This window comes from Pongo abelii, chromosome 8 (genome assembly GCF_028885655.2).
Source record: "Pongo abelii isolate AG06213 chromosome 8, NHGRI_mPonAbe1-v2.0_pri, whole genome shotgun sequence".
Classification (NCBI taxonomy): Eukaryota; Metazoa; Chordata; class Mammalia; order Primates; family Hominidae; genus Pongo; species Pongo abelii.
The window spans coordinates 5,720,444-5,744,086 of NC_071993.2; the positions used below are offsets into that span (position 1 = coordinate 5,720,444).

Genomic DNA, 23,643 nt, shown 5'->3' on the forward strand with positions numbered 1-23,643 from the left:
TTTCTTCATCCTCACCCCGGAAGAGTGCTGCCATTAATCAAAGTCATTATAAAGCTTTGTAAACCACAGAGCACCATGGGAATCAAAATGAAGTTGTTCTTTATGCTATGTAATTGACTTTATTAATCCAAGACTTTAGAAGGTCAGCAGTCATCCCTCTTCTGTCTTCTCCAGTGTCCTTGGCAGAGTTAAGAGTCAAGTTTGCTCATGCCTTGTCCTGGTCTGCTGGGGCTGCTAAAACAGATTCTATATGGCTGGGCACAGTGGCTCATGCCTGTAATCTCAACACTTCGGGAGGCTGAGGAGGGAGGAATCCTTGAGCCTAAGACTAGCCTGGGCAACATAATGAGACCTTGTCTCTACAAAAATTAAAAAATTAGACAGATGTGGTGGCACATGTCTGTAGTCCCAGCTACTCAGGAGGCTGACGTGGAAGGATCGCTTCAGCCTAGGAGATTGAGATCATGCCACTGCACTCCAGCCTGCGCAACAGACCAGGACCCCGACTCAAATAAAAGAAAGCAAAACCTAAACACTGGTGGTTTTTAAACCACAGAAATCTATTTCTCAAAGTTCTAGAGGCTGCGAAGTCCAGGATCAGTGCCTGGTGATGGCTGCTCTCTTCTTCACAGACAGCGCCTTCTTTCTGTGTCTTCTTCTGCCTGAAGGGGCAAGGCAGCTCTCTGGCACCTATTTTTATTTTTGACACAGAGTTTCACTCTTGTTGTGCAGGCTGGAGTGCAGTGGCACGATCTTGGCTTACTGCAACCTCTGCCTCCCAGCTTCAAGAGATTTTCCTGCCTCAGTCTCCCAAATAGCTGAGATTACAGGCGCCCGCCACCATGCTTGGCTAGTTGTGTATTTTTAGTACAGATGGGGTTTCACCGTATTGGTCAGGCTGGTCTCAAACTCCTGACATCAAGTGATCCGCCCACCTTGGCCTCCCAACGTGCTGGGATTACAGGTGTGAGCCAGTGCGCCAGGCCTGGCACCTCTTTTCTAAGGGCACTGGTTCCTTTCAAGAGAGCTCTGCCCTCATAAGCTAATCAGCAACCAGAGGCTCCACATCCTAATACCATCACTGTGGGGGTGGGGATTTGAACACAGGAATCTGGGGAGAGACAGACATTCAGACCACAGCATCCCCCAGCTCACTGCATGATGAGGTGCAACATCTGTTCCTATACCTGCTCCCTGAGAAACAGACTCTGAGATCCTCGGGGCCAAGATTTGCTTTTATGTGTTTTCATATCTTTAGTGCCCAGCAGAGAACTTAAAATAGAACAACTGGTAAAAAAGGAAAGAAGAAGATGGGTGGGCTTGGATGGATGGGAAAGAGGACCAAGGAGCAAGAGGACGTCCCTGCTTCTCCCCTGGTCTCAGCCCTCTGTCCCCAGCACAGCGCAACAAGCTTTGGGATTTGGAGTCACACCAAGAACAGAGGGACTTTTCTTTGTTGATCACTCAGTGTGCAGATGGTGAAGCTAAGTGCACATCCTGGCTCAGCATTCAGTGGCAGATTCTCCCCAGCCATGAAGTCTGTGTGCACAAGAACCGCACGCCTGGAGGCCAGATGCTAGAGTGAAATTGTATTTGAACGAATAAATGTGTACACACATGCGTGAGAGAGAGAGAGACAGAGACAGGCAGAGAGGCCTATCATCCATCTGTTCTGCCTTTTTTCATGGTTTGGAGAAAAAGGAGGCACTCTTTCGATTGGACCAATTTAAGACATCTTTTCATTCAACTTGTCAGAGATCACAAGACCTTCATCCCAAAATCACTGAGGCCTCGCTGTCACTGCCATGTGGTGCTAATGTGGAGAAAAGAGAAAAGGCAAAGACTCCAAGGTCTGGAAATATTTTCTCAGCCATTACAGGGGGCACAGCCCCTGCCAGGGCCCTGTACGCCCTACCTTCATCTCTCCACAGTACAGATGCTCGAAAGATGAGCAAGCTGTCCAGCTCTGTTCTCAGAGCCAGTATTACGCTCATTTTTCTGAATAAAGGAACTCAACTGCCTAGAAGAAACAGGTGTTGCCCGCTGGAGAGAAAGCACAAGCAGTTTAACAAAGTGGCCCAGGGGATGAAATGGACAGGCAAAGGCATTCTTTTCATCCCAAATGACTTCAGAGCTCTCTGCAGACTCACCTAGTAGCACAGATGGGATACCACAGGGAGCATTGCTATGGGTCCAGGAGTAGATGAGATTCCACTCCCTCCCTGGAAGACCACGGGGAGCCCAGAGCTGAGCAAGAGATCCCACTGGGAATCCCACTGGGGTCTCTTGCTGTCTCCCTCACCTCCCGATGCCTCCCACCTGCAGAAGGTGGGCAGCACCCCCCCTCCATGGGCTGGGCACAGAGAGTGCAGCTGCATTTTCTTACTGTGAAATGGTTCCTCAATTATGACCTCTCCAAAGGGGAGGGTTTGATGCCAGGGACTTTGTCCAGAGCCAGACCTAGAAGACCCACCATCATCTAGGGAGGGAGCCATGCCAGCGCAGGCGAGGCTAATCAGTGAGAAGCATTTTACCCAGCACTTTCCTGCAGAGGAGATGAGGGTCGGCTCTGTGAGACAAACCTCAGGACCCAGGATTTTGCATACCTAGTTTATCTGAGAGTAGTTCCAAAAAAGGTGTCAACACCCACTGTGGAATACGAGCTCCTATAACCAAAACCATGCCGTTGTGGCCAACAGGAATCTGAAAGGTGTTTTTAAGCACAACCGAGTTTATAATTTTTTTTTTTTTGCCCTTTGTTGCTCCTCTATGCATTCAATTTTTATTATGAAAAAATCAAACATCAAAACACATGGAGAGTAACACCCATGTTTCTATTTGCCCCACCCCCCAACATGAGCAAATAGTAGCATTCTATCATGTGATTCATATCATTTCTTTTTTTTTTTTTTTTAGAGATAGGGTCTCACTATGTTGCCAAGGCTGGTCTCGAACTTCTGAGCTCAAGCAATCCTCCCGCCTCAGCCTCCCAAAGTGCTGGGATTACAGGCGTGAGCCACCCTGCCTGGCCAATATCACTTTTTAAGAAATGGACTACAACAGAGGTGAAGTTCCCTGTGTTCCTATCCCCAAGCCACAGGTATCCCCATGACGCCAGTTTGTGTTTTCCATGATTTTATGTATTTACTGCACATGTATGAATTCTTAGATGGGCTTTTTAAAAAAATTAGACAAATTGATTCATACCATACACAGAAAAGTCTGGCAATTGTTTGATCAACCACTATATTTTTAGATCTATTCGTGTTAAAACATGTAATTCTAATCCATCTTAACTTTTATCGAGTGTAGGTATGATATGTAAGATGTATATGATATTCTACATCTCATTCCCAACTGATGGGGTTTTCACTATTACAGGTATTGCTGCAGTAAACAACCTCATACATGTCTCCTTGTGATATTACCTGAGAGTTTCTTTAGGGTATTATTTATATAAAGTAGAATTGCTGGGGACAAGGGGTATGCACATTTTTCATTGCATTAATATCAGCCAATAGCTCTCCAAAACAGACCTATCATCATTGCATTCCCCACTAGCAGCCTGTGCGTTTCCATTTGCCCATATGGCCCACCCATCAACACTGTGAAACTCAGACCTTTCAATGACTGTCCCGATGGCAACATTCAATGGTAATCGCTTTGTTGAATTAAACATTAATTTGAATTTCCCTGATCACTTCTCAGCATCCTTTCCTGGGAGTGGACATTTCAAGATCCCTCTTTTATAAAGCCCTGTTCTTATTCTTTGCCCAGTTTTTTTCTATTGGGTTGTTTATCTTTTCTTTTTTGTAGAAATGGGGTCTCATTAGGCTGCCCAAGCTTGTCTCAAACTCCTAAGCTCAATCCTCCTGCCTCAGCCTCTCAAAGTGCTGGGATGACAGGCATAAGCCACAGCACCTGGCCCATTTTCTTAATGATCTATCATAAGATCTTTATATATTTTGCTTGCCAATTACTTGTTATATATTGCAAACGTCTGCTCCAAATATGTCCGCTGCACACTGCATTTCAAAATGTAAACTGAGAAGTCTTATGACTGCAGGACTCCTGAAATAGATGGTATGATCTTAAAGTGAGAATAGTTCACCCAGCTGCAAGATCTACAAACATCAACAAAACCACACAACAGTCGATGTAACTTTCATATTTGGGGACCACTTTATGCTTTTCAAGGCATCTTTTTTTTTTCTTTTTTGTGGGGATAGAGTCTCACTCTGTCTCCCAGGCTGGAGTGCAGTGGCACGATCTTGGCTCACTGCAACCTCCGTCTCCGAGTTCAAGCGATTCTCCTGCCTCAGCCTGCCGAATAGCTGGGATTACAAGCGTACGCCACCACGCCCGGCTTATTTTTGTATTTTTAGTAGAGACAGGGTTTCACCATCTTGGCCAGGCTAGTTTCAAACTCCTGGCCCAAGTGATCTGCCCACCTTGGCTCCCCAAAGTGCTAGGATTATAGACGTAAGCCACCCCACCCAGCCAAGGCATCTTTCAATCATTTAATTTCAGCTGCATAAAAACCTGAGGCAGCTGGGCGCAGTGGCTCAAGCCTGTAAACCCAGCACTTTGGGAGGCCGAGGTGGGAGCATCACGAGGTCAGGAGATCGAGACCATCCTTGCTAACATGGTGAAACCTCGTCTGTACTAAAAATACAAAAAAAAAAAAAAAAAATTAGCCAGGTGTGGTGGCGGGCGCCTGTAGTCCTAGCTACTCAGGAGGCTGAGGCAGGAGAATGGCGTGAACCCAGGAGATGGAGCTTGCAGTGAGCTGAGATTGTGCCACTGCACTACAGTCTGGGCGACAGAGCGAGACTCCGTCTCAAAAAAAAAAAAAAAACCTGAGGCTAGGGTACCGAATCTCGTCCACCTGAGGTGAGGGGCTTGGCTCAGTGGTTGGTCATCAAGACCCCTTCAATGCTCCAAGTCTGATCCATTATCTCGGTTTTGCAGCTTTCTGGAAAAACTCAGAGTAGAGAAGCAGACAAACCTGTGTGCAGTCACAGCCCTGTGTAAGGGCAGGGGAGGACCCAAAATCCCAGTCACCTGGTCCCGTGGACAGCGTCTGTCTCCCCCAAGAAAAGTCCACATAAGGGGGGTGCTGAAGTTGGCACCAGGAAACCTGGGGAAGAGACGGGAAGGTGTGGTTCCCTGGCAAGCACAGCGCTGCCGAACGACCTGAGACATGGCAAGACGAGAGCCACCCCTCTCCAGCCACACAGGATGCGCCCATCTTGGTGTTTCTGCACCATAAGAAAAGAGTTGTGTGAACACAGGGATGCACTTTATTCCACCACTTTTAATGAGCAACAGCCGTGGGGACCTGATTCTGCACTAAGTGCTCTACTGTGAGACATCACAGGATGTCATTGCTAGAGGCAAGAATCTCTTACAAAGATGAAAGGGCAGAATCCAATGCTTTTTTTAATGGTTGTTATTCCATGCAGAAACACTGACTGATCCAGAACTGGTAACTAAGGCGGTGATCAAACAGGAATGCTTTTCTTCTCAGTTTAAGACGAAGACCCGCCATGACGACAGCTGGAACACTGGAGAAGAGAAACCCCACGGCGGCCAGCATGAAGTTTTTTGCCAGATTTGTGGCCCCATCCCCAAGTACCCACGTGGAGAGGCCTCCAGTCATACGGCACAAAGGGCATCACCTTGGGCAGCTCAGGCTCACTCTGTTCCACACTGTCTGTGGTGGGAGGTTCAGGCCGGGCTGGGTGCATCCGGTGAGTACCACGTTCCCTTTTCTGGGCACACTGTCTCCAGGACAGGCCTGACCCATTCTCCATTGCCCCAGAAACCACTCATCCCTGAATTAATCATGCAAAGGTCCTCCAGTTTAACTCCCTGTTGTGGGAGGGGTTCTTAAAATTTATGAAGACAAAGACTCGTAGGCCAGCCCATGCAGTCTGAATAGGCTACTGAATGCTCCACCTATGGCTTATAATGCAGAACGACCTGTTTCTATTACTGCAGGACGGGATTGCAAGATTTTCTTATCCTGCCTTGGCTACAGAGTCCCATTCCCATCCAACTCAAAGCACTGGGACAATGTTGTATGTGATAGATGTTCCATGAGTATCCGCAAAACCAAATAACAAGTGGGTGATGGTGCCCCCTGGGTGCGGGCAGCCTCTCTTACTAATTTGATAGCTTCAAGGAGTTAGCAAACTGTAGGGTGGGTGAAGAATTCATTTGACAACCATAGAAACGGATGAAAAACAATTCCCACAGAGTCTCCAAACAGCCCTTTGCACTAAAAATGCCGAGCCTCAAGAATATACACCTTGACACACCTTCACACTGCTGTCGGTTTGAATGGCTCATTAGCAAAACCTTAGTGGTACCGCCTACATGTCCTCTAAGAGGTTTTTATCCTACATATAAACTTTTTATAAGAGTTCAAGACCTAATACTGAAGACGAATTTCCTAAGAAACTCAGTGCTACTTGTGAGGAATACAGAGCCAGGGCCTTCCCCCACAAAGACCCACAGAAAGCCCGAGTGGCAGATGTGCGCAGGCTCGGGGCTGGGGGATGCCTTGGAAAGTGCTCCAGGAAAAGCATCCACACAGCAGCCAGCAGAGCACCAGTCCTAGGCTACATCCCAGGCCGACCTTCTGTGGGCCCAGCCATTCCCTATGAGCACCGAGGGCAGTCCTGGTGCCAACCCGGAGGTGGTGGCCTGCATCTGGGGCCTGTGCATCTGCAGCAGGCTGCCCAGGCGAGTGGGAATCAGCAACAATGCCCTGAGTCCCCAGCTCTGCCAGCCTCCTCTATGCTCCCCACGCCATCTGTGCTGAGAGTGCCTTTGAGGACGGTCCATTAAAGAGGAAAACTGGACGGTTGGGCCCACGCCCATTGAGAGGGTAGGTTCCGTAGAACAGCGCAGGGCCACACCCACAATTGTGACCTGAGGCGCAGGCCTTCCCAACACCCTGCACCCTGGAAACATTATCCAGGATCCAGGAGAGAAGCCTAAACAGGATCGCAGGAAGGGACTGGAAGGAGCATTGTTCTATCTACAGCAATCACGCTGCTTCAGAGGAACAGGCAGAGCCCTTACCTGGGCAATGCTGGGCACAACGGGGGCAGGCACGGTCCGGACCCCGCCTGCAACTCAGTTGTAGGAGAGGTAATCAATGAGCCGGGGCGGGATGTTTAACTTGGCGATCTTCTCCAGCCCACGGACGCCAGTGGCCTTCCTCAAGCTCACCCTGCAGAGCTGTGACAGAGTCAGAGGTGTCTCTGAAAAAGGGAGCAAGGAAGGACGTGAGGTTAACTTCAGGCAGGAGCACAACACCTGCAACCGAACACAAACTCAGAGGGAATCGGAAACGCCTCCCTTTCCCCTGGAACCAGGATGTGTCCTGCAGGCCTTCTCTGGAAGGACAGCCAGGAACCCGAGGAAGGGAGCCCAGGAAATGAAATTCGGGGCGTGATGTCCACTGGGATTGCCTTTTGTGGGGTTCGGGGGTTTGTTTGGTTTTGAGATTTTTTGTTTTTTGTTTTTTGTTTTTGAGGCAGAGTCTCGCTCTGTCACCCAGGCTGGAGTGCAGTGGCACAATCTCAGCTCACTGCAACCTCCGCCTCCTGCATACAAGCAATTCTCCTGCCTCAACCTCCCGAGTAGCTGGAATTACAGGCACCCACCATCACGCCCGGCTAATTTTTATATTTTTAGTAGAGATGGGGTTTCATCAAGTTGGCCAGGCTGGTTTCGAACTCCTGACCTCAGGTGATCTGCCCGCCTCAGCCTCCCAAAGTGCTAGGATTACAGGTGTGAGCCACCGCGCCTTTTCAAAACCATGGTTTTGGTTTTTTGAGACACGGCATTATATTTCAGCACCCAAATTTGTCATCAAACAACTAATCTGCAGCTAGGAGGCTCATCTGTCAAATGTCCAGCACAAGAGGCACAGGTCTGGTGCCCGGGCAGGCGTCAGCCACAGCTTCTGCTGCTCCAGGCCACGGGCCACAGGGAACCCAGGGAGAGCTGGGGCAACAGCACAAACAGCCCCCGCAAAGTGCTTAAGGGTCTGTCCTAGTGCAGAGGACAGGAGCCAGGACTAACAGCCTAGCTCTCCCCGGAAGCCCACAGGGAGCCGGCACATCAGGGGTCCAGGCTGAAGGCTGGAGGGGATGGGGCGCGCTCAATGGGGCGCCTCACTTTCGTAGTACTCGAAGCACTTGGCGGGAGCACTGCTGCTCCACGTGTAGTCAGACGGCTTCTTCCCGCGGTTGTCCCGGGCGTAGATGTTGCCACCAAACTCGATAAGCATCTCGATGAGGTCAACATTCTTGACCTTGGCCGCGTGGTGAAGGGCCGTCTCATGAAGCTTTGCCGCATTCACGTTGGCCCCTGGAGGTCAAGAGTGCAGAAGAGATTTCACCAAGAAGAGAACTTGAAGTCAGGGGGACAATCACGTCCATTTCGTCGCACAGCACGGTGGCAGAAGCAATCCTGACTCTACCATAGCTTTCAAAAATGTTTTTCAACATCCAAAAGCTGGAATTACTTATTGTCCCCCCCATGAGAAGAGAGACAAAGGTAGGCAGCAATAATAAAGAACTGGAAATAGAACCGAAAAGAAGAAAAATGAAATGAAAAACGTCCTGAGTTAAACAACCATTCTAATGCCCTATCAATCTGCCTTCAGGGGTCCTGAGATTTCTGGAAGCTCAAACCAGAGCCACTCAAGCACTCCCGCCTGGCCTCCAGCACAGACACACACTGCTTCTTCCTCTTGTGGGCGCAGGACAGAGGCTCCAGAAATACTGGTTGAGTGAAAGAATGAATGTTCCTTAACAATGCATATTCTTTTACAAAAGGAAAACAGATAATGTACCCAAAACAGTAGGCAATTCAGAGAAGAGAGTAAGCTCTGCACTCCTCAGCTTTCTCACGATAAGAGCAGACATTCATCAAGCTGATTAAAAGTAAAAGTAAAAAAAATTTTTTTTTTTTTAAAAAGAGCAGACATTCAGAAAGATGCAAAGAATTAGTAGCTAAATTTGGCTGGTTTTGGTTTTTTTGGGGTGTTTGTTTGTTTGTTTTGAGACAGTCTCACTCTGTCACCCAGGCTGGAGTGCAGTGACATGATCTCGGCTCACTGCAACCTCTGCCTCCAGGGTTCAAGCGATTCTCCTGCCTCAGCCTCCCGAGTTGCTGGGATTACAAGTGTGCCACCATGCCCAGCTAATTTTTCTATTTTTTGTAGAGACGGGGTTTCACCATGTTGGCCAGGTTGGTCTCGAACTCCCGGCTACAGGCATGAGCCACCACACCTGGTCAAATATGGCATTTTTCAATGCACTAAAAAAAGATTTTGATAAAAATATGATTTTTGTAACACATCATTCTTAGGGCACAGCCATCACTAATCCAATACAATGGAATCTCCCAGGGCTTCAGAATTCTTTTGAAAGAAAATGCCATTTTATTCGAAGTCTGTTCCTCAAGTAACAAAGGAGGTTATAACAGAAAACAAATAAAAGAGAAGTATTTTAAAGAAGCCAAGCAAATCACCCAGCATCAGTAAAATAATCCGCCAAATGATAGATTCAAACCACAAACATAAAGTATTATCAAAAGTGGGATTTGAAAACAATCAGACCACTAGCATGTCATCACTTACCGACAGTTTCAGAGGGTCAAAAGAGGAGTTGAGAGGTAGAACGCTATTATATTTTCTAGTTCCTCTGCTCAAAAAATATCTGAAAAATCCTGCTTTCTGCTTTAAAATATTTTAATCCCCTAAAAGCACATAAGAACCATGCTCATAACAGCATTCGTGGAGGGATCCTAAGAATGCCCCAGCCCTCCAAAGTGGTGACATAAGTCAAGAAAGTTCTTTCCACTTCCCACAGCCAAAACTCAGAAGTCAGGACAGCAAAAGGATCTCTCAACTAGGAAAAATGCTAAATCACCTAGGTCCTGAATTTGGCAGAAATGTACTACAAAAAATAATATTTAAAAGCAATAGATTAAAGAAATACTTCCCCACAATTCAACCTCTCTTTCACATAAGGGGTTTTCCTCCAGTATAATGTTGCAATCATAATACGAAGTAAATTTTAACACTAAACATACGCTTGTAATGAAAAACAAATTGTACCATCCACAGAATCTAAAGTTCAAGTTTCTCTCGTGTCATTAATTCTGGCAATATTCTTGCCAATTGGGAGAGAAAGAGATGGTCTCTATTTTAACAAAGGAAGAAAAACAGAGAAAGAGGCCCAAGGGAGGCACAGCTACTCTCTCACGATCAGGGAGAAAACCATGGCTGGAAAGAGCTCTAAAAATCACGCTCCCTGCCGCGCTCCACAGACGAGGCCTGGGCTGGGGCTCTTGCAGAGAGGCGGCCTTCCCAATGTACATCTTTTCAAAATGTGTGTTTGACATCATTTGATTGGGTGGAAGGGAAAGAAGGTGAATAAGGAAGGAAATGAAAATGTGAATAAGGGATTGAAAGGAAACACCAGGCCAGGGGTGCAGGCAGCAACATGGATGGATCCTGAAAGTATAGCACTGAGTGAGCCAAGAAGAGAGTCAGAGATGAAACCTGATCAGCTATGTCCATTAAAAATATATGCCTTAGCCAGGCGCAGGGCTCACGCCTGTAATCTCAGCACTTTGGGAAGCTGAGGCGAGCAGATCTCTTAGGCCCAGGAAATTGAGACCAGCCTGAGTAACATAGTGAGACCCTCGCTCTACAAAAAAATTTAAAAATTATCCGGGCGTGATGGCACACACCTGTGGTCCCACCTACTGTGGAGGCTGAGGTAGGAGGATCACTTGAGCCCGGGAGGTTGAGGCTGCAGCAAGCCATGATTGTACCACTGCACTCCAGCCTGGATGACCGAGTGAGGCCCATAGTGAGAGAGAAAACATATACAGGTACTCGTTGGAGGAAAACAGGGCCAGACGCGGTGGCTCATGCCTGTAATCCCAGCATTTTGGGAGCCTCGGGCGGGCAGATCACCTGAGGTCAGGAGTTCAAGACCAGCCTAGCCAATATGGTGAAAGCTCATCTCTACTAAAAAGCCAAAAATTACCTGGGCGTGGTGGTGCACATCTCTAATCCCAGCTACTCAGGAGGCTGAGGCACGAGAATCTCTTGACCCAGGGAGATGGAGGCTGCAGTGAGCAGAGACCACACCAATGCACTCCAGCCTGGGTGACAGAACGAGACTCCGTCTCGGAAAAAAAAGAAAGAAAGAAGGGAACAGATACAGAGGAAAGAAGGAAGAGAGAAAGAGGGTAGGAGAGGAAAAGAAAGTAACTTTGTGTGAAGCAAGGATGGAAACATACCTTGAACTGAGAGGCAAGAGAAAGACTGAGGCAGAGACAGGGAGAGACAAAGACAAAGACGGGGAGCCAGGAAACAACTAGGCAATTAAAAGCTCTGAACTTCATGCTTCAGAGAAAAGGGGTCAACACAGGCTCATTACCAAAATCCTGCTTTCAACACAAAATAGGATTAAAGTGGATTCAGAGAACCCGTGGCCAGTGATGTGAAGGGACCATCTAAGACCTTAGCACGCCAAGACTGGCGCAATCCTGGAACATAAACACAAGTAGCTCAATAGGTGCTTGTTGCAACAAGAGAAATTAAAAAAAAACAATTAAATTTAAAAAATTATAATTTAAAACTTTTTAAAAAATTAAACAACAATTAAAAAAAAATTTTTTTTAATTGTGCCAGGGCCAGTTCTAAGAACAAAGGTGGAAGCACGACCGTCCTCAGGGAGCCGCTTCTGAACACTCCTGGCAGAGTTCAATATTCACTGTCAGCAATCAGATTAAAAATTACTTCACCATCATAACCTGACTTTCACCCTCCCCAGCCCTCCTCCTTTACAAATACAATCTGGTTCCTGGACTCGCCTCACCGCCTGCAAAGAACAAGAACAACGATCTCTACGTCCCCCGCGGGGTGCAACGTGGCTGCCTCACAGCTCAGCTCTCAAACTGCGCACGAAAGCACCTGCACTCATGTGGGCCCCGACTGGTTCAATCCCTCTCCCCTCTCCACAGTAACTGGTTCAAATGACCCAGGCTTGAGCCGATCAGAATTTGGCAAAGTTTGGGCAAAGGGATCGGGGAGGGGTGCAGGAAAAGGGAATTTCCACTCTTCTGTTTTTCTAGAGACACGGTCCCTGGCTTTCCTTTGGTTTCCCGAGGGATCTGTGACCTGACCCCAAAAGTTCAGAATCACTACTTTTTAAAAATCTGTTTGTGAGGACGTAGGGGATGCTGTTGTTTCTCTCTTCTCTGTATGTTTGAAATTTTCCACAATGAAAAAATGGTTTCTAAGAAAAAGATGATGATCCATCTGCTCTCACAAGGGGTACTAGAGAAGACCACCAGAGAGTAGGATGGGAATCAGGAATCCCGCATGGAGCTGATGGCTGGACGCTACCCACAGCATCGAGCCAACACCAACAGTCACTGTGGGGAGGCTTCCCCAAGAAAGCCGCGTTCACCTCTAACTCCCCAGGGGCATGCAAACTCCTGGGGAGAGCTGTGGGAACCCCGCTTTAGGGCGACGGTGGGCATCACAGCTGCCCCTTCCTTTCCAGCCCCCACCCCGGACTGTGCTGCCACCTGGTAATGTGGTGGGGGCAGGAGCAGACCTGACTTCAGCTCCAATGTAGGTCCCGCCTGGTCCAATCCCTCTCCCATGACCACAGTAATTGGTTCTAATGACCCAGGCTTCAGCCCATCAGAATTTGGCAAAGTTTGGGCAAAGGGACTGGGGAGGGGTGTGTGAAAAGGGATTTTCCACTCCTCTGAAAGAGTCTCCAGAAGGCTTAAAACAGGAAAGGTCTGGCGTGTAGGCCTGAAGCCACTGCAGCCCCGTGACCTTGCTCAGGGAAGCCGGAGGCTTAGGATGAAGCCAACACTGAGGAAAGCAGAATCGCAACGTTCAAAGAAACTGAGGCCTGGGTGACACCACAGAACCTCCGGTCCAGCCGCCCCTAAACGTGCTCTGCATCTCAGCCCTGAAGTCACCTGAACTAGAAATGCCCACCATTGTTTACCAGTGGAAGTGGCTTCCTGTTACTCGCAAAGGCGTCCAACTGACATGAAGTCCTAACTGATACAGAAAGGATGTTTGCTTTAAACACTAAGTTGATCCCTTTCCCTACAACCACACCAAACAGAACTAAAGTAAAAATGGAACTCATGTGTACTGAGCTCATAAAGGCTTGATATGAATGCACTGCCCTGTGTTCATAGAAACGGATCCAGCTGCCAGAGGAGCAGCTTGGCTGGAAATGCTTAGGCCTGCTTCCAATGGAGATACTTTTAAGACCGTGTATAAAAAATTAAAAGTACCCCAACAACTATTCCTACACAAAATGAATCTTTTCCACTAAAAAGACTTAAAAGTGGCACATGAAAGTGAATAAGATTCTCCAATAAAAAACTATATATAACTAACCTCAAATGGCTGTCATCAGACGGAATTCATGATCTTCCTGTTCCTGAACAGGTTTGTTCTTGTTGTTAAGAGAAGGGGTCTTGCTATGTTTCCCAGGCTGGCTCAAACTCCCGGGCTCAAGCAATCCTCCCGCCTCAGCCTCCCAAAGTGCTGAGACTATAGCTGTGAGCCACAGTGCCCAGCCATCCTAAACAGTTTTGTTTTTATCCTACACCACACCCCGAATTTGGATAAGACGATGAAACTAAAATTTTCCCTCAACAAAACATTTAAGTTGGGTTGATGAAAAACCCTGTGCCAACAGTCACTTTGGCTAAAACTTTTGGTATACACAGGTCCTGAGCCTAATCCTCGATTGGCTGGTCTTTTTGGTTTTGATTTTTTTTTCCCTCTTTGGGAATCTCTCTCGATCCTGAGTCTTTTCGAACACCCGACAATGGCCTGGATTCCAAATGCTCCATATTCTCCTAAACGCTGCCGACTCCACTTCCCATTACATCCCCTTCTCTCTTGGATTCAGGCAGCAACCTCACCAGGCAGCTGTGGGGACAGTGGCCTGTGATCTCTAGAAATAATCACTGGCATCTGTTGAGTACCTACTAGGACACACCAGGCACCGGGGAAACATCCCCAGTTCTCCCAGCGACCTGCAGCATAGATTCTTCCAGTGTTACAGATATGTAAACTGAGGCCCGAGGTCTCAGCTGGCAAGTAAGAGAGCCAGCCTCCAACCCTGGTCCCTCTGACTCCTCTACCCAGCTGTCTGCTAGGCACAGTAAATACCTGTTCAGGTAAATACCCGTGCAAGTAAACACCTGCTCAGGTGAACAGCCTTGCAAGTATATACCCATTCAGGCAAACTTCTCAGATAAATCCGTAAATACCCACTCTGCAGGTAAACACCCACGCAGGTAAACAGCCGCTCAGGTAAACACCCACTCAGGCAAACACCCACTCAGGTAAACACCCACGCGGCAAACACCCACTCGGGCAAACACCCACGCGGGCAAACAACCACTCCGGTAAACACCCACGCAGGCAAACATCCACTCGGGCAAACACCCACTCGGGTAAACACCCACACAGGTAAACACCCACGCAGGTAAACACCCACTCAGGCAAACACCCACTCAGACAAACACCCACTCAGGTAAACACCCACGCAGGCAAACTCCCACTTAGGCAAACACCCACGCAGGTAAACACTCACGCAGCTAAACACCCACGCAGGTAAACACCCACTCACCTGCATTGAGCAGCACTTTGACACAGTCCAGGTGCTCCCGGGCACAGGCAACGTGCAGAGGGGTCCCAAAATGGCAATCGTGTGCTTCCAGATTGGCCCCGACGTCAATAAGAAGCCTCACACATTCGGAACTCCCTTAAGATAAATGGAAAAGGGGGGACAATGTCCTTGAATACGGACACTGGAGACAACAAGCACACAGATGCGGCAGCTGCAGCAGCCTCCATCCCTGGTGCAGGGCGGAGAAGCCAAGCAGGCCTGCGTCCCAACCTAGGGAGGAGTTCACGACCCCACGGCCCTCAGGAAGCCAGGACAGGGCTCTGCGCCCCGCTGAGGAGGGGAGGGCTCAAGGCAGTGGGAGAAACGGGCCTGGCCGGCCTCTTGCTGTGAGAACAGAAGACACGGGGCACCACCTAGAATGGGTCAGGGAAAACTCTCCCGCTGCCCCGCTGCGCTGTGTCTACCTGCGGCCGTCGGCACTGAGCCCAGCCTCCCAGGAAACCCCCCAGACTTTCTTAGGCAGGTCATCCTCCTGTGCCCCACAGCAGCCGCCTCTCCTGCCTCTTTTTTTTTTTTTTTTTTTTTTTTCAGACAAAGTCTCATTCTGTTGCCCAAGATGGAATGCAGTGGTGCGATCTCAGCTCACTACAAGCTCCATCTCCCGGGTTAAAGCAATTCACCCACCTCAGCCTCCCAAATAGCTGGAATTACAGGCGTGCACCACCACGCCCGACTAATTTTTTTGTATTTTTAGTAGAGACGGGGTTTCGCCATGTTGGCCAGGCTGGTCTCAAACTCCTGACCTCAGGTGATCTGCCCACCTCAGCCTCCCAAAGTGCTGGGATTACCAAGGGCATGAGCCACAGCGCCCAGCCTCTCCTGTCTCTGAAGTGGCCCCTCTTCCTGGGTCTGTAACGCGGATTTGGAGCACAGTTCCAGGCCCCCCATCCTCCCGCCCCTGCACATTCCGTCTAGGCTCCAACCTTTCCCTTCACTCAATTACCTCTTCACTGTTGGCAGCTCCCTGATTTTCCCCACCAGCCTCACACCCAGCCCCAGCCCCAGCCCCAGAGCCATGTGCTGGCCGCCAGCCGGTGTCTCCCACTTTAGAACCCTCTCCCTTTCCTGGGGTCCTTGCTCCCAACTCAAACCTGACTCATTTCTGACCTCTTGAGCCTCCCCTTCATACCAAATCCTATGGATTCCTTCCCCAAACCTACTAAATGAACCCATCCCACTCCACCCGCCTACTCTGAGCACTGGGCACCTTGATCCCAGCAATGGTCCCCAACTCATCCCCCTGCTTCCAGGAGACCCCAACCACCACTGCCATCTCCGTGTATCTGCACATGGAGTGGCCTAAATGAACCTTCCCCAAATTCTGTTTTCCTGACCGTTGACATCTGCTCAGAAACCTTCAAGAGCTCCCTGGAGCTGCCCCATGGCCTGCAGACGTGGAAAGACCTACGAACAGGAATCAAGGGTGAGCCACATGCAGCCATGGCCCTGCCAGCACCGTGGAAAGGTACATACCCCATACCCTGCACCCTAGATGTGCATCCAAAGACAAAGGCCATGCTGGCCGGTCAAGATATAAGCCACAGTTTGCAACCTCTGCTCGAAAGAGTAGAATCCAAACTCCTTAGTCTGTCATTTAAACATCTTCCTACCAGCTGGTCTCACCCTAAATTCCAGTCCTCTCTCCTCCACTGGGAGCTTCTGATGCAGTAAGATAGGACAAGGAATGTTCCCCATGCTCGGGGTGCTCTTTTGTCTTCCCAGCATCTGCAATCTGCCCGTCCTTGGGGGGCAGCTGAAGTCCCATCTGCTCCCTGAGCCTGCAGGACCAGCACTGTTTTGAGAGCACCACGCACAGCCTCCCGGCCCAGGCTGTTGGGACACGTTTCTCTGTCATCTCCCATCTCAATCAGGGGCCTGCAGAGCAAACTATAGCAAAGCCCAGGTGAGCCTCTGCAGAGTCCCCCAGTCCCTGCTGCTAACGTGGAGAGGCCCGAGGGACCCTGGCTTGGACACAGAATCCTACCACAGAGTCACCCGCCCCAGCCCTGGACAAAGACCTCGAGGAGGGAAAGCTTAAATCTCAGCAGCTGAGCCACCAAGAGCCAGAAACAGACTCAGAACTCCTTCACCAGCCAAGGGCTCCCAATTCTGTCTACTCTGCTTCCTTTCCTAAGTCCCTTTAATCCCAGGAAGGAGGAAACTTCCAGAGCCCAGCTGGGCCAGCCCAGCCGTCTGCCAACTCACCGCTCATGCAGGCCTCGTGCAGGGGGGACGCTGTGTACAGGGGAGGGTTGACCTTGGCCCCGTAGGACAGCAAGAGCTTCACACACTCGATGCTGCCCGAGGCGCAGGCATCGCAGAGCGGGGTGCTGCCGTCGATGTTGCGAGCATCCACCTCATGAGAGGAAGAAACAAGTGTCAAAGGGCAGAGAAATGCCACACAACCCGCTTTCCCATCCCGGTGCAGGTTCATCTTTGCTAAGATGCTTCTTAGAAGCACCGATTTGCTTTGCTATTGTGTGCTAGGCAAGGACACTGAAAGAGATAGCACGTGGCTGGGGAGCACCGACGTCCTCCTGAGTAGAGAAGTCATCTCGTTCAGGATTCTTCTCTCTCAGGACAGGATAAGCTCAGCAGCCCCCTCGCCACCCCCGCCCCAAACACCTCCTAAGCACAGAGCAGGACAGGGGAACCCTAGGGTGCAAGCTGGGAAAGGCAGGCTTTAAAAATGAGTTTTAAAAACTCTAACCTCAGCTAGGCACAGTGGCTCACACCTGTAACCCCAGCACTTTGGAAGGCGAGGAGGGAGAGTCACTTGAGCTCAGGAGTTCGAGACCAGCCTGGGCAACGTGGCAAAACCCTGTCTCTGCAAAAAATACAAAAATTAGCTGGGTGTGGTGGCATGCACCTATAGTCCCAGCTACCCGGGAGGCTGAGGTGGAAGGATCACTTGAGTCAAGGAGGACGAGGTTACAGTGAGCTATGATCATGCCACTGCACTCCAGCCTAGGTGACAGAGTAAGACCTTGTCTCAAAAAAAAAAAAAACAAAACACATACACACACACACACACACACACTCACACAAAACTCTAACCTCAGTGGAAGGAATGCCTGAGACAGCTTACCACGCCTCCCCTAGTGAGAAAGTCAGAGGCCAGGAAAAAGGCAACTCCCCAAATTGGCAAATTTTATTTAGCATTTGTCCAAATTCAAATTCTATTTGGGTACACACTGAAATGGGTTCCATTCCAAGCTTTTGGGAAGAGTATAACAGTACACCGTCTTCTCTTCTTCCCCACCCCTTGAACTCTGAGACCAGGTCCCTGTGTCCCTTATACATTGGCCAGGGGTGTGCAGGGCCAGTGTTTGCCAGCTCGGGAGAGCTGGCTGCCAATGTGCCAGGAATTCTGCTGACCAGAAACCCCCAGTGGCTTAATACTAGCTAGGGTGGGAACATTTACACCAGGGAAAGCAGCAACACAGTTTTGTTTTTGTTCCTTTTTTCAGAGAGCTGGCTGGCCAGCATCCCACTGAGTTATCCTAAAGCCGGAAGCCTGCTCTTTGGGCCCAAGTGGCAGCTCTGCACCCAGGCCTGGCCGCCCCTGAGAGAGCCTGTATCTAGGCTGCGGCCAGCCTGCTGGCTCCTGCCCACCACAGGGCTGGCACTCCACCATCAATTTGCTCAGGCTGCCCTGTCCTCCACCACCGTGACCTCCTAGGTCACGAGCACTTCTCAGCCATGGGCTTCCTGGTACCTCTCTGCAGTGGACACGGTGCAGCCCCCACCCTCCCATCTTTCCCAAGTTCTCCCGAGTCAACCTCCTCCATTCTGGCAGCTGCAGCCAGTCTGGGGGTCTGCCCCACAGTGCCTCTCACCTGGGCCCCAGCCGCCAGCAGCAGCTGCACGCACCGCGCCTGGCCCTGCAGACTGGCCGCGTGCAGGGGCGTGATGGAGTCCACGGTGACCTGGTTCACGCAGGCGCCACTCTCAATCAGCTGTTGCAGCTGCAGGCTCTCACCCCGCTGGGCTGCCTCGTGCACAGGGGTCCGCTCTACCCAGAAACCTGGAAAGGAAGGGGACCTCACGCTAAGACCCTGCCACTTCCATCCAGGACAAATGAGCACACGTAAGACTCCAGGGCCGCTGATGCCACCAAGGCACCATCCGTGATCATGCAATTGTCCCAGCACTTCTACAAAGATCCCTGAGCCACCCCCACTGCCTGAAGGCTGGAGTCCAAGCTCCTGGGCAAGGCCTACAAGGGGCTCCGTCCTGTGGACCCCGCTCACCTCCACGGTCCACCTCCCACCCCTGCCCCTGCATAAACCCGTTCTGCAGGCACAGGTGCTCACCACTCCCCTGCAGTTCCACATCCTTCTCTGCTGACACGCCCACCTTTGCCCCCCTGCCAATTGTCCACTCTGCAATTTCCTGGTGAAGTGTTTACATCCTCCAGGTGGGCCCAGGTAAAACAACTTCTCTGGGAAACACTTCCCACAATGCTCACGCACACACGCTCAGACCCCTGCATTTACAGTGTCTCCTGCACTCGAGTGCCTTGAGAATCCATGTTTTAATTATTCCGCTTTAGTGGCTTCCTCAGGCTTGTCTATATACAAGGTCATGTCATCTGCAAACAAAGATCGTTTAACTTCTTCCTGTCTAATGTGGATGCCATTTATTTATTTATTTATTTATGAGACGGAGTCTCGCTCTGTCACCCAGGCTGGAGTGCAATGGTGTGATCTCAGCTCACTGCAACCTCTGCCTCCCGGGTTCAAGCAATTCTCCTGCCTCAGCCTCCCAAGTAGCTGGGATTACAGGCACACACCATCACACCCAGCTAATTTTTCTATTTTCAGTAGAGATGGGGTTTCACCATACTGGCCAGGATGGTCTCAAACTCCTGAACTCAGGTGATTCACCCGCCTCAGCCTCTCAAAGTGCTGGGATTACAGGTGTAAGCCACCACGCCCAGCCCTTTTATTTCTTTTTCTTGTTGAATTGCTCTGGCTAGGACTTGCAGTGCAATGTGGAACAAAAGGGGTGACAGCCAACATCCTTGTCTTGTTTCTAGTCTCGGGGGAGAGCATTTAGTCATTCACCTTTAAGGATGATGTTAACTGGGTTTTCTTTTTTCCTTTTTTTTTTGTCTCAGTCAGTCATAGCGGTCCTATTTCCCATACAGCATCCAACACAACTCTAGCTAAGCAGAGGTGAGGGAGAGTCTGCGAAGAGGCCTCCAAGCTTCCACACTCTGCTCACTCCCAAGAAGGAGCTCCAGGGGAAGGCTGTCTCCCATCCTTCTCTGGATACTGCCTGGATGTGAACTTGGACCTGCTGAGCCATCTGGCTACCTGCCTGAAGACAGGACCTACAAGAATGGCAAAGCCGGGAAAGGGCTGGAACCTGGAGGACGAGTCAAGGACCATCAGGTGCCTGGAGCCAAGCCAATGGCCGGGCTTAGTCATGTTTCTTTATTGTCTAAACCAGGGGCAGACAAAAGCTTGCTAACTGGTACAGACCGTAAACTCCCCAGATGCAGAAACCACGCACCTGTTTTCTCAGCACCCATCTCAGACACAGAGGAGTCTTCCAGACACTTTAAAATGTCATAAATGACAACAGTGCTGGATGAAAGCTGATGACATATCCTTATTGTCAACTCTCCATCTTCAAGCAGACAAGATCACATCACACCCTCTTCTCAATCAACAGTTTCCTCTTACTATTCTGACATGTCCCTGAAAAACCTTCCTATCACCTGGATCTTCCCCAGATCTTACTTTTACAAAGTGCATCTGGGCTAGGCGCGGTGGCACGTGACTGTAATCCCAGCTACTCGGGAGGCTGAGGCAGCAGAATCGCTTGAACCCAGGAGGCGGAGGTTGCAGTGAGCCAAGATCGCGCCATTGCATTCCAGCCTGGGCAACCGAGCAAGACTCCGTCTCAAGAAAAAAAAAAAAGTCTGTAGCAGTGAAACAGCAAAAGAACTAACATTTTTGTTTGAGGGGACATTATCCATTCTTACACAGAGGCTAGGATAATTTTAGAGCATTGAGATAATATGCAAAAAGAGCAATCGTGCGGTTTTGAAATTAACTCTGGGATTAAAAGGAAAGCATGTAAACAACTAGTTATGTTTTGTTAAAGATTTATAGGAGCACTGCGACCTGATCAAGGACAAAGATGTTCCCAACCTCCTAGGATCCTCGCTGGTGCCCAGATGTCACTGGTCCTTGGTTACCTCTTGATCCCAACAGCCTCTTTTTCCCACTGCCCTTAACATAATTAAGAACCCAAAACCTGTACTGACTTAGATGGCACTTTAGACACTTGTCTACCATGTTCCTGGTTTGCTGGCTCTCCAAATAAACCTGCCACCAACTCTTGTCTTTCGTGTTTGGCTTTTGGGCAGTAAGCAGCCAAATCTGGGTTCAGTTACCACCAGACATAAAATTTTTAAAAGAAAATCTAATTTTATTTCTCTGTATCACCAGTCTACAAAGGAAATGCAACTTATTTCTAGTGAATCACATCAGCTGCTGTAGTCTTACCAGCAGCAATTAAGGGCAAAAATTAGCAGCAGACATGATGAGAAAAAAAGAAAAAAGAAACTTCCATGCATCAAAGGGCACAATCAAAGTGAAATGGCAACCCACAGAATGGGAGAAAATATTTGCAAGTCATATATCTGATAAGGGGTTAGTCCAGAATATATAAAGAACTCCTGCAACTCAAAAAGAAAAAAAACAAATAACCAGGTTTAAAAATGGGCAAACGAGTTGAACAGACATTTCTCTAAACAGGATACACATGGCCACAAACATAAAAAAAAAAAGGTATTCAATGTCACTAATCGTTAAAGAAATGCAAATCAAAACCACAATGAAATACTACCTCACACCTGTTAGGATTATCAAAAAAACCAAATACGTGTTGGCAAGAATGTGGAGAAAGTGGTACTCTTGTGCATTGATGATGGGAATATAAAATGGTCCAGCCACTGTGGAAGACTGTATGGCAGTTCCTAAAAAATGAAACACAGGATATCATATGATCCAGCAACTCCACTGCTGGGCATATCTCCAGAAGAATGGAAAGCAGGGTCTTGAAGAGAGATTCATTTGTACACCCACATTCATAGCAGCATTATTCTCAACAATCCAAGTGTCCAGTGGAATATTATTCAGCGTTGGGAATGAAGGAAATCTTGTCCCATGCTACAACATGGATGAACCTTAAGGACATTATGCTGAGTCAAACAAGCCATTTCTAGGCCAGGCACGCTGGCTCACACCTGTAATCCCAGCACTTTGGGAGGCCGAGGCGGGCAGATCACTTGAGGTTAGGAGTTCAAGACCAGCACGGCCAACATGGGGAAACCCCGTCTCTACTAAGAATACAAAAATTAGCCAGGCATGGTGGCTGTAATCCATGGTGCGTCAGTAGTGCCAGCTACTCAGAGGCTGAGGCACGAGAATCGCATGAACCCAGGAGACAGAGGTTGCAGTGAGCTGAGATCGCACCACTACACTCCAGCCTGGGTGACAGAGCCAGACTCTGTCTCAAAAATAAATAAATAAATACGCCATTTCTGGCCAGGTGCACTGGGTCACACCTCTAATCCCAGCACTTTGGGAGGCCGAGGCAGGCAATATGGTGAAACCCCATCTCTACTAAAATTACAAAAATTAGCCGGGCATGGTGGCCCATGCCTGTAATACCAGCTACTCAGGAGGCTAAGGCAGGAGAATCACTTGAACCCGGGAGGTGGAGATTGCAGTGAGCCGAAATCATGCCATTGTACTACGGCCTGGGTGACTCTGTCTGAAAAAAAAAAAAAAAACCAAATAAGCCATTTCTGAAAAGCCAAATACTGTATGATTCCACTTATGTGAGGTCCCTCGAGCAGTCAAATTCATGGAGATGGAAGGTAGAAAGGTAGTTGCCAGGGGCTGGGGGGAGGGGAAACAGGGAGTTAGTGTTTCATGGGGACAGAATTTCAGTTTTACAGGATGAAGAAGTTCTAGAGATCTGTTACACAAAAATGTAAATGTACTCAACCCTACTGAAATGGACACTTGAAATGGCTAAGGTGGTAACTTCTGTGCTCTTTACTACAATTAAAAATAGAAAAAAAAAAATTTTAAGTAACCAGAAGCTGGAGGATCTAGAGCATGGGGGGACTGTCACCCGCAGGCTGTCCTCACAGGAGATTTACACTGGGGAAGGGAGGGATAGAAGGCCAGAGGACAGCAGGTGCCTGGGGTGCACCTCGTCACCTTTCCTGACACCCCCAAACCACCGACAGCCCTTCCAGGGGGCGAAGAGACCTATTCCCTGCATAAAAATCAGCCCCCAGCACCCACCACCACAGAGCAATGTGACTCAGCCCTGCAATGGCAGGGTCAATGTCCCAGATGAAAAGAATCGGGAACGACAGCTTGTGGTCACGGACCTTAAATGGATGAGGAGTGAGCGCAGGAAATGCTGTCTGTTAGTGAATGGACTGGCCAGGATGGATTGCAGGCTGCTTCCAGCCCCTGTGCCGGGCTCCCTGTGGTGGCAAGACGCCCCCCTCCCCAATCCCTGCACCCTCTCCCTTGGCAGAGCACCGCCTTGGAAACCCGAAACTCCACGCTGTCCTGGCAAGTTCCTTCCGGGACTCACGTTCTGCCCCTAAATCCCACCCACCGCTGCCACATAATAGATCTCCCGTTGCCCCCTCCCTAATGCAGATGATTGACAAGCCAGTCTGACAGGGCCTGCTCACAAGGGCTCCCTCCCCCAGGTTAGAATCCAGGCAAGGTACAAGGCCCACCACCATGCAGTCACAGGCCCTGTCCCCAGGCTCCCCGCCATGCACATAGCCACGTCCAGTGACACCAAACTC

At 49.4% G+C, this 23,643-nt stretch overlaps 1 protein-coding gene across 10 annotated transcripts in view; it reads right to left on the reverse strand.

Moving 5' to 3' along the window:
* The window catches only part of ASB13 (ankyrin repeat and SOCS box containing 13), a 70,691-nt gene that overhangs the window by 39,715 nt on the left and 7,333 nt on the right, over nt 1-23,643 (reverse strand). For 7 of the 10 annotated variants that reach the window (XR_010141470.1, XR_010141464.1, XR_010141466.1 and 4 more), the window contains exons 2-6: nt 18,623-18,810; nt 16,989-17,139; nt 14,724-14,858; nt 8,197-8,388; nt 7,093-7,274 (exon numbers count right to left, since the gene is read on the reverse strand). Coding sequence is in view for 1 of the 10 variants with exons in the window: in XM_063727470.1 (XP_063583540.1) it covers nt 7,147-7,274; nt 8,197-8,388; nt 14,724-14,858; nt 16,989-17,139; nt 18,623-18,810 (794 nt within the window). In the remaining 9 variants the exon portion in view is untranslated. Of the gene's footprint in view, nt 1-5,008; nt 5,141-5,280; nt 7,275-8,196; nt 8,389-14,723; nt 14,859-16,988; nt 17,140-18,622; nt 18,811-23,643 lie in introns of those variants that run through there. The other 3 variants (XR_010141468.1, XR_010141462.1, XM_063727470.1) reach the window with 3 other exon arrangements.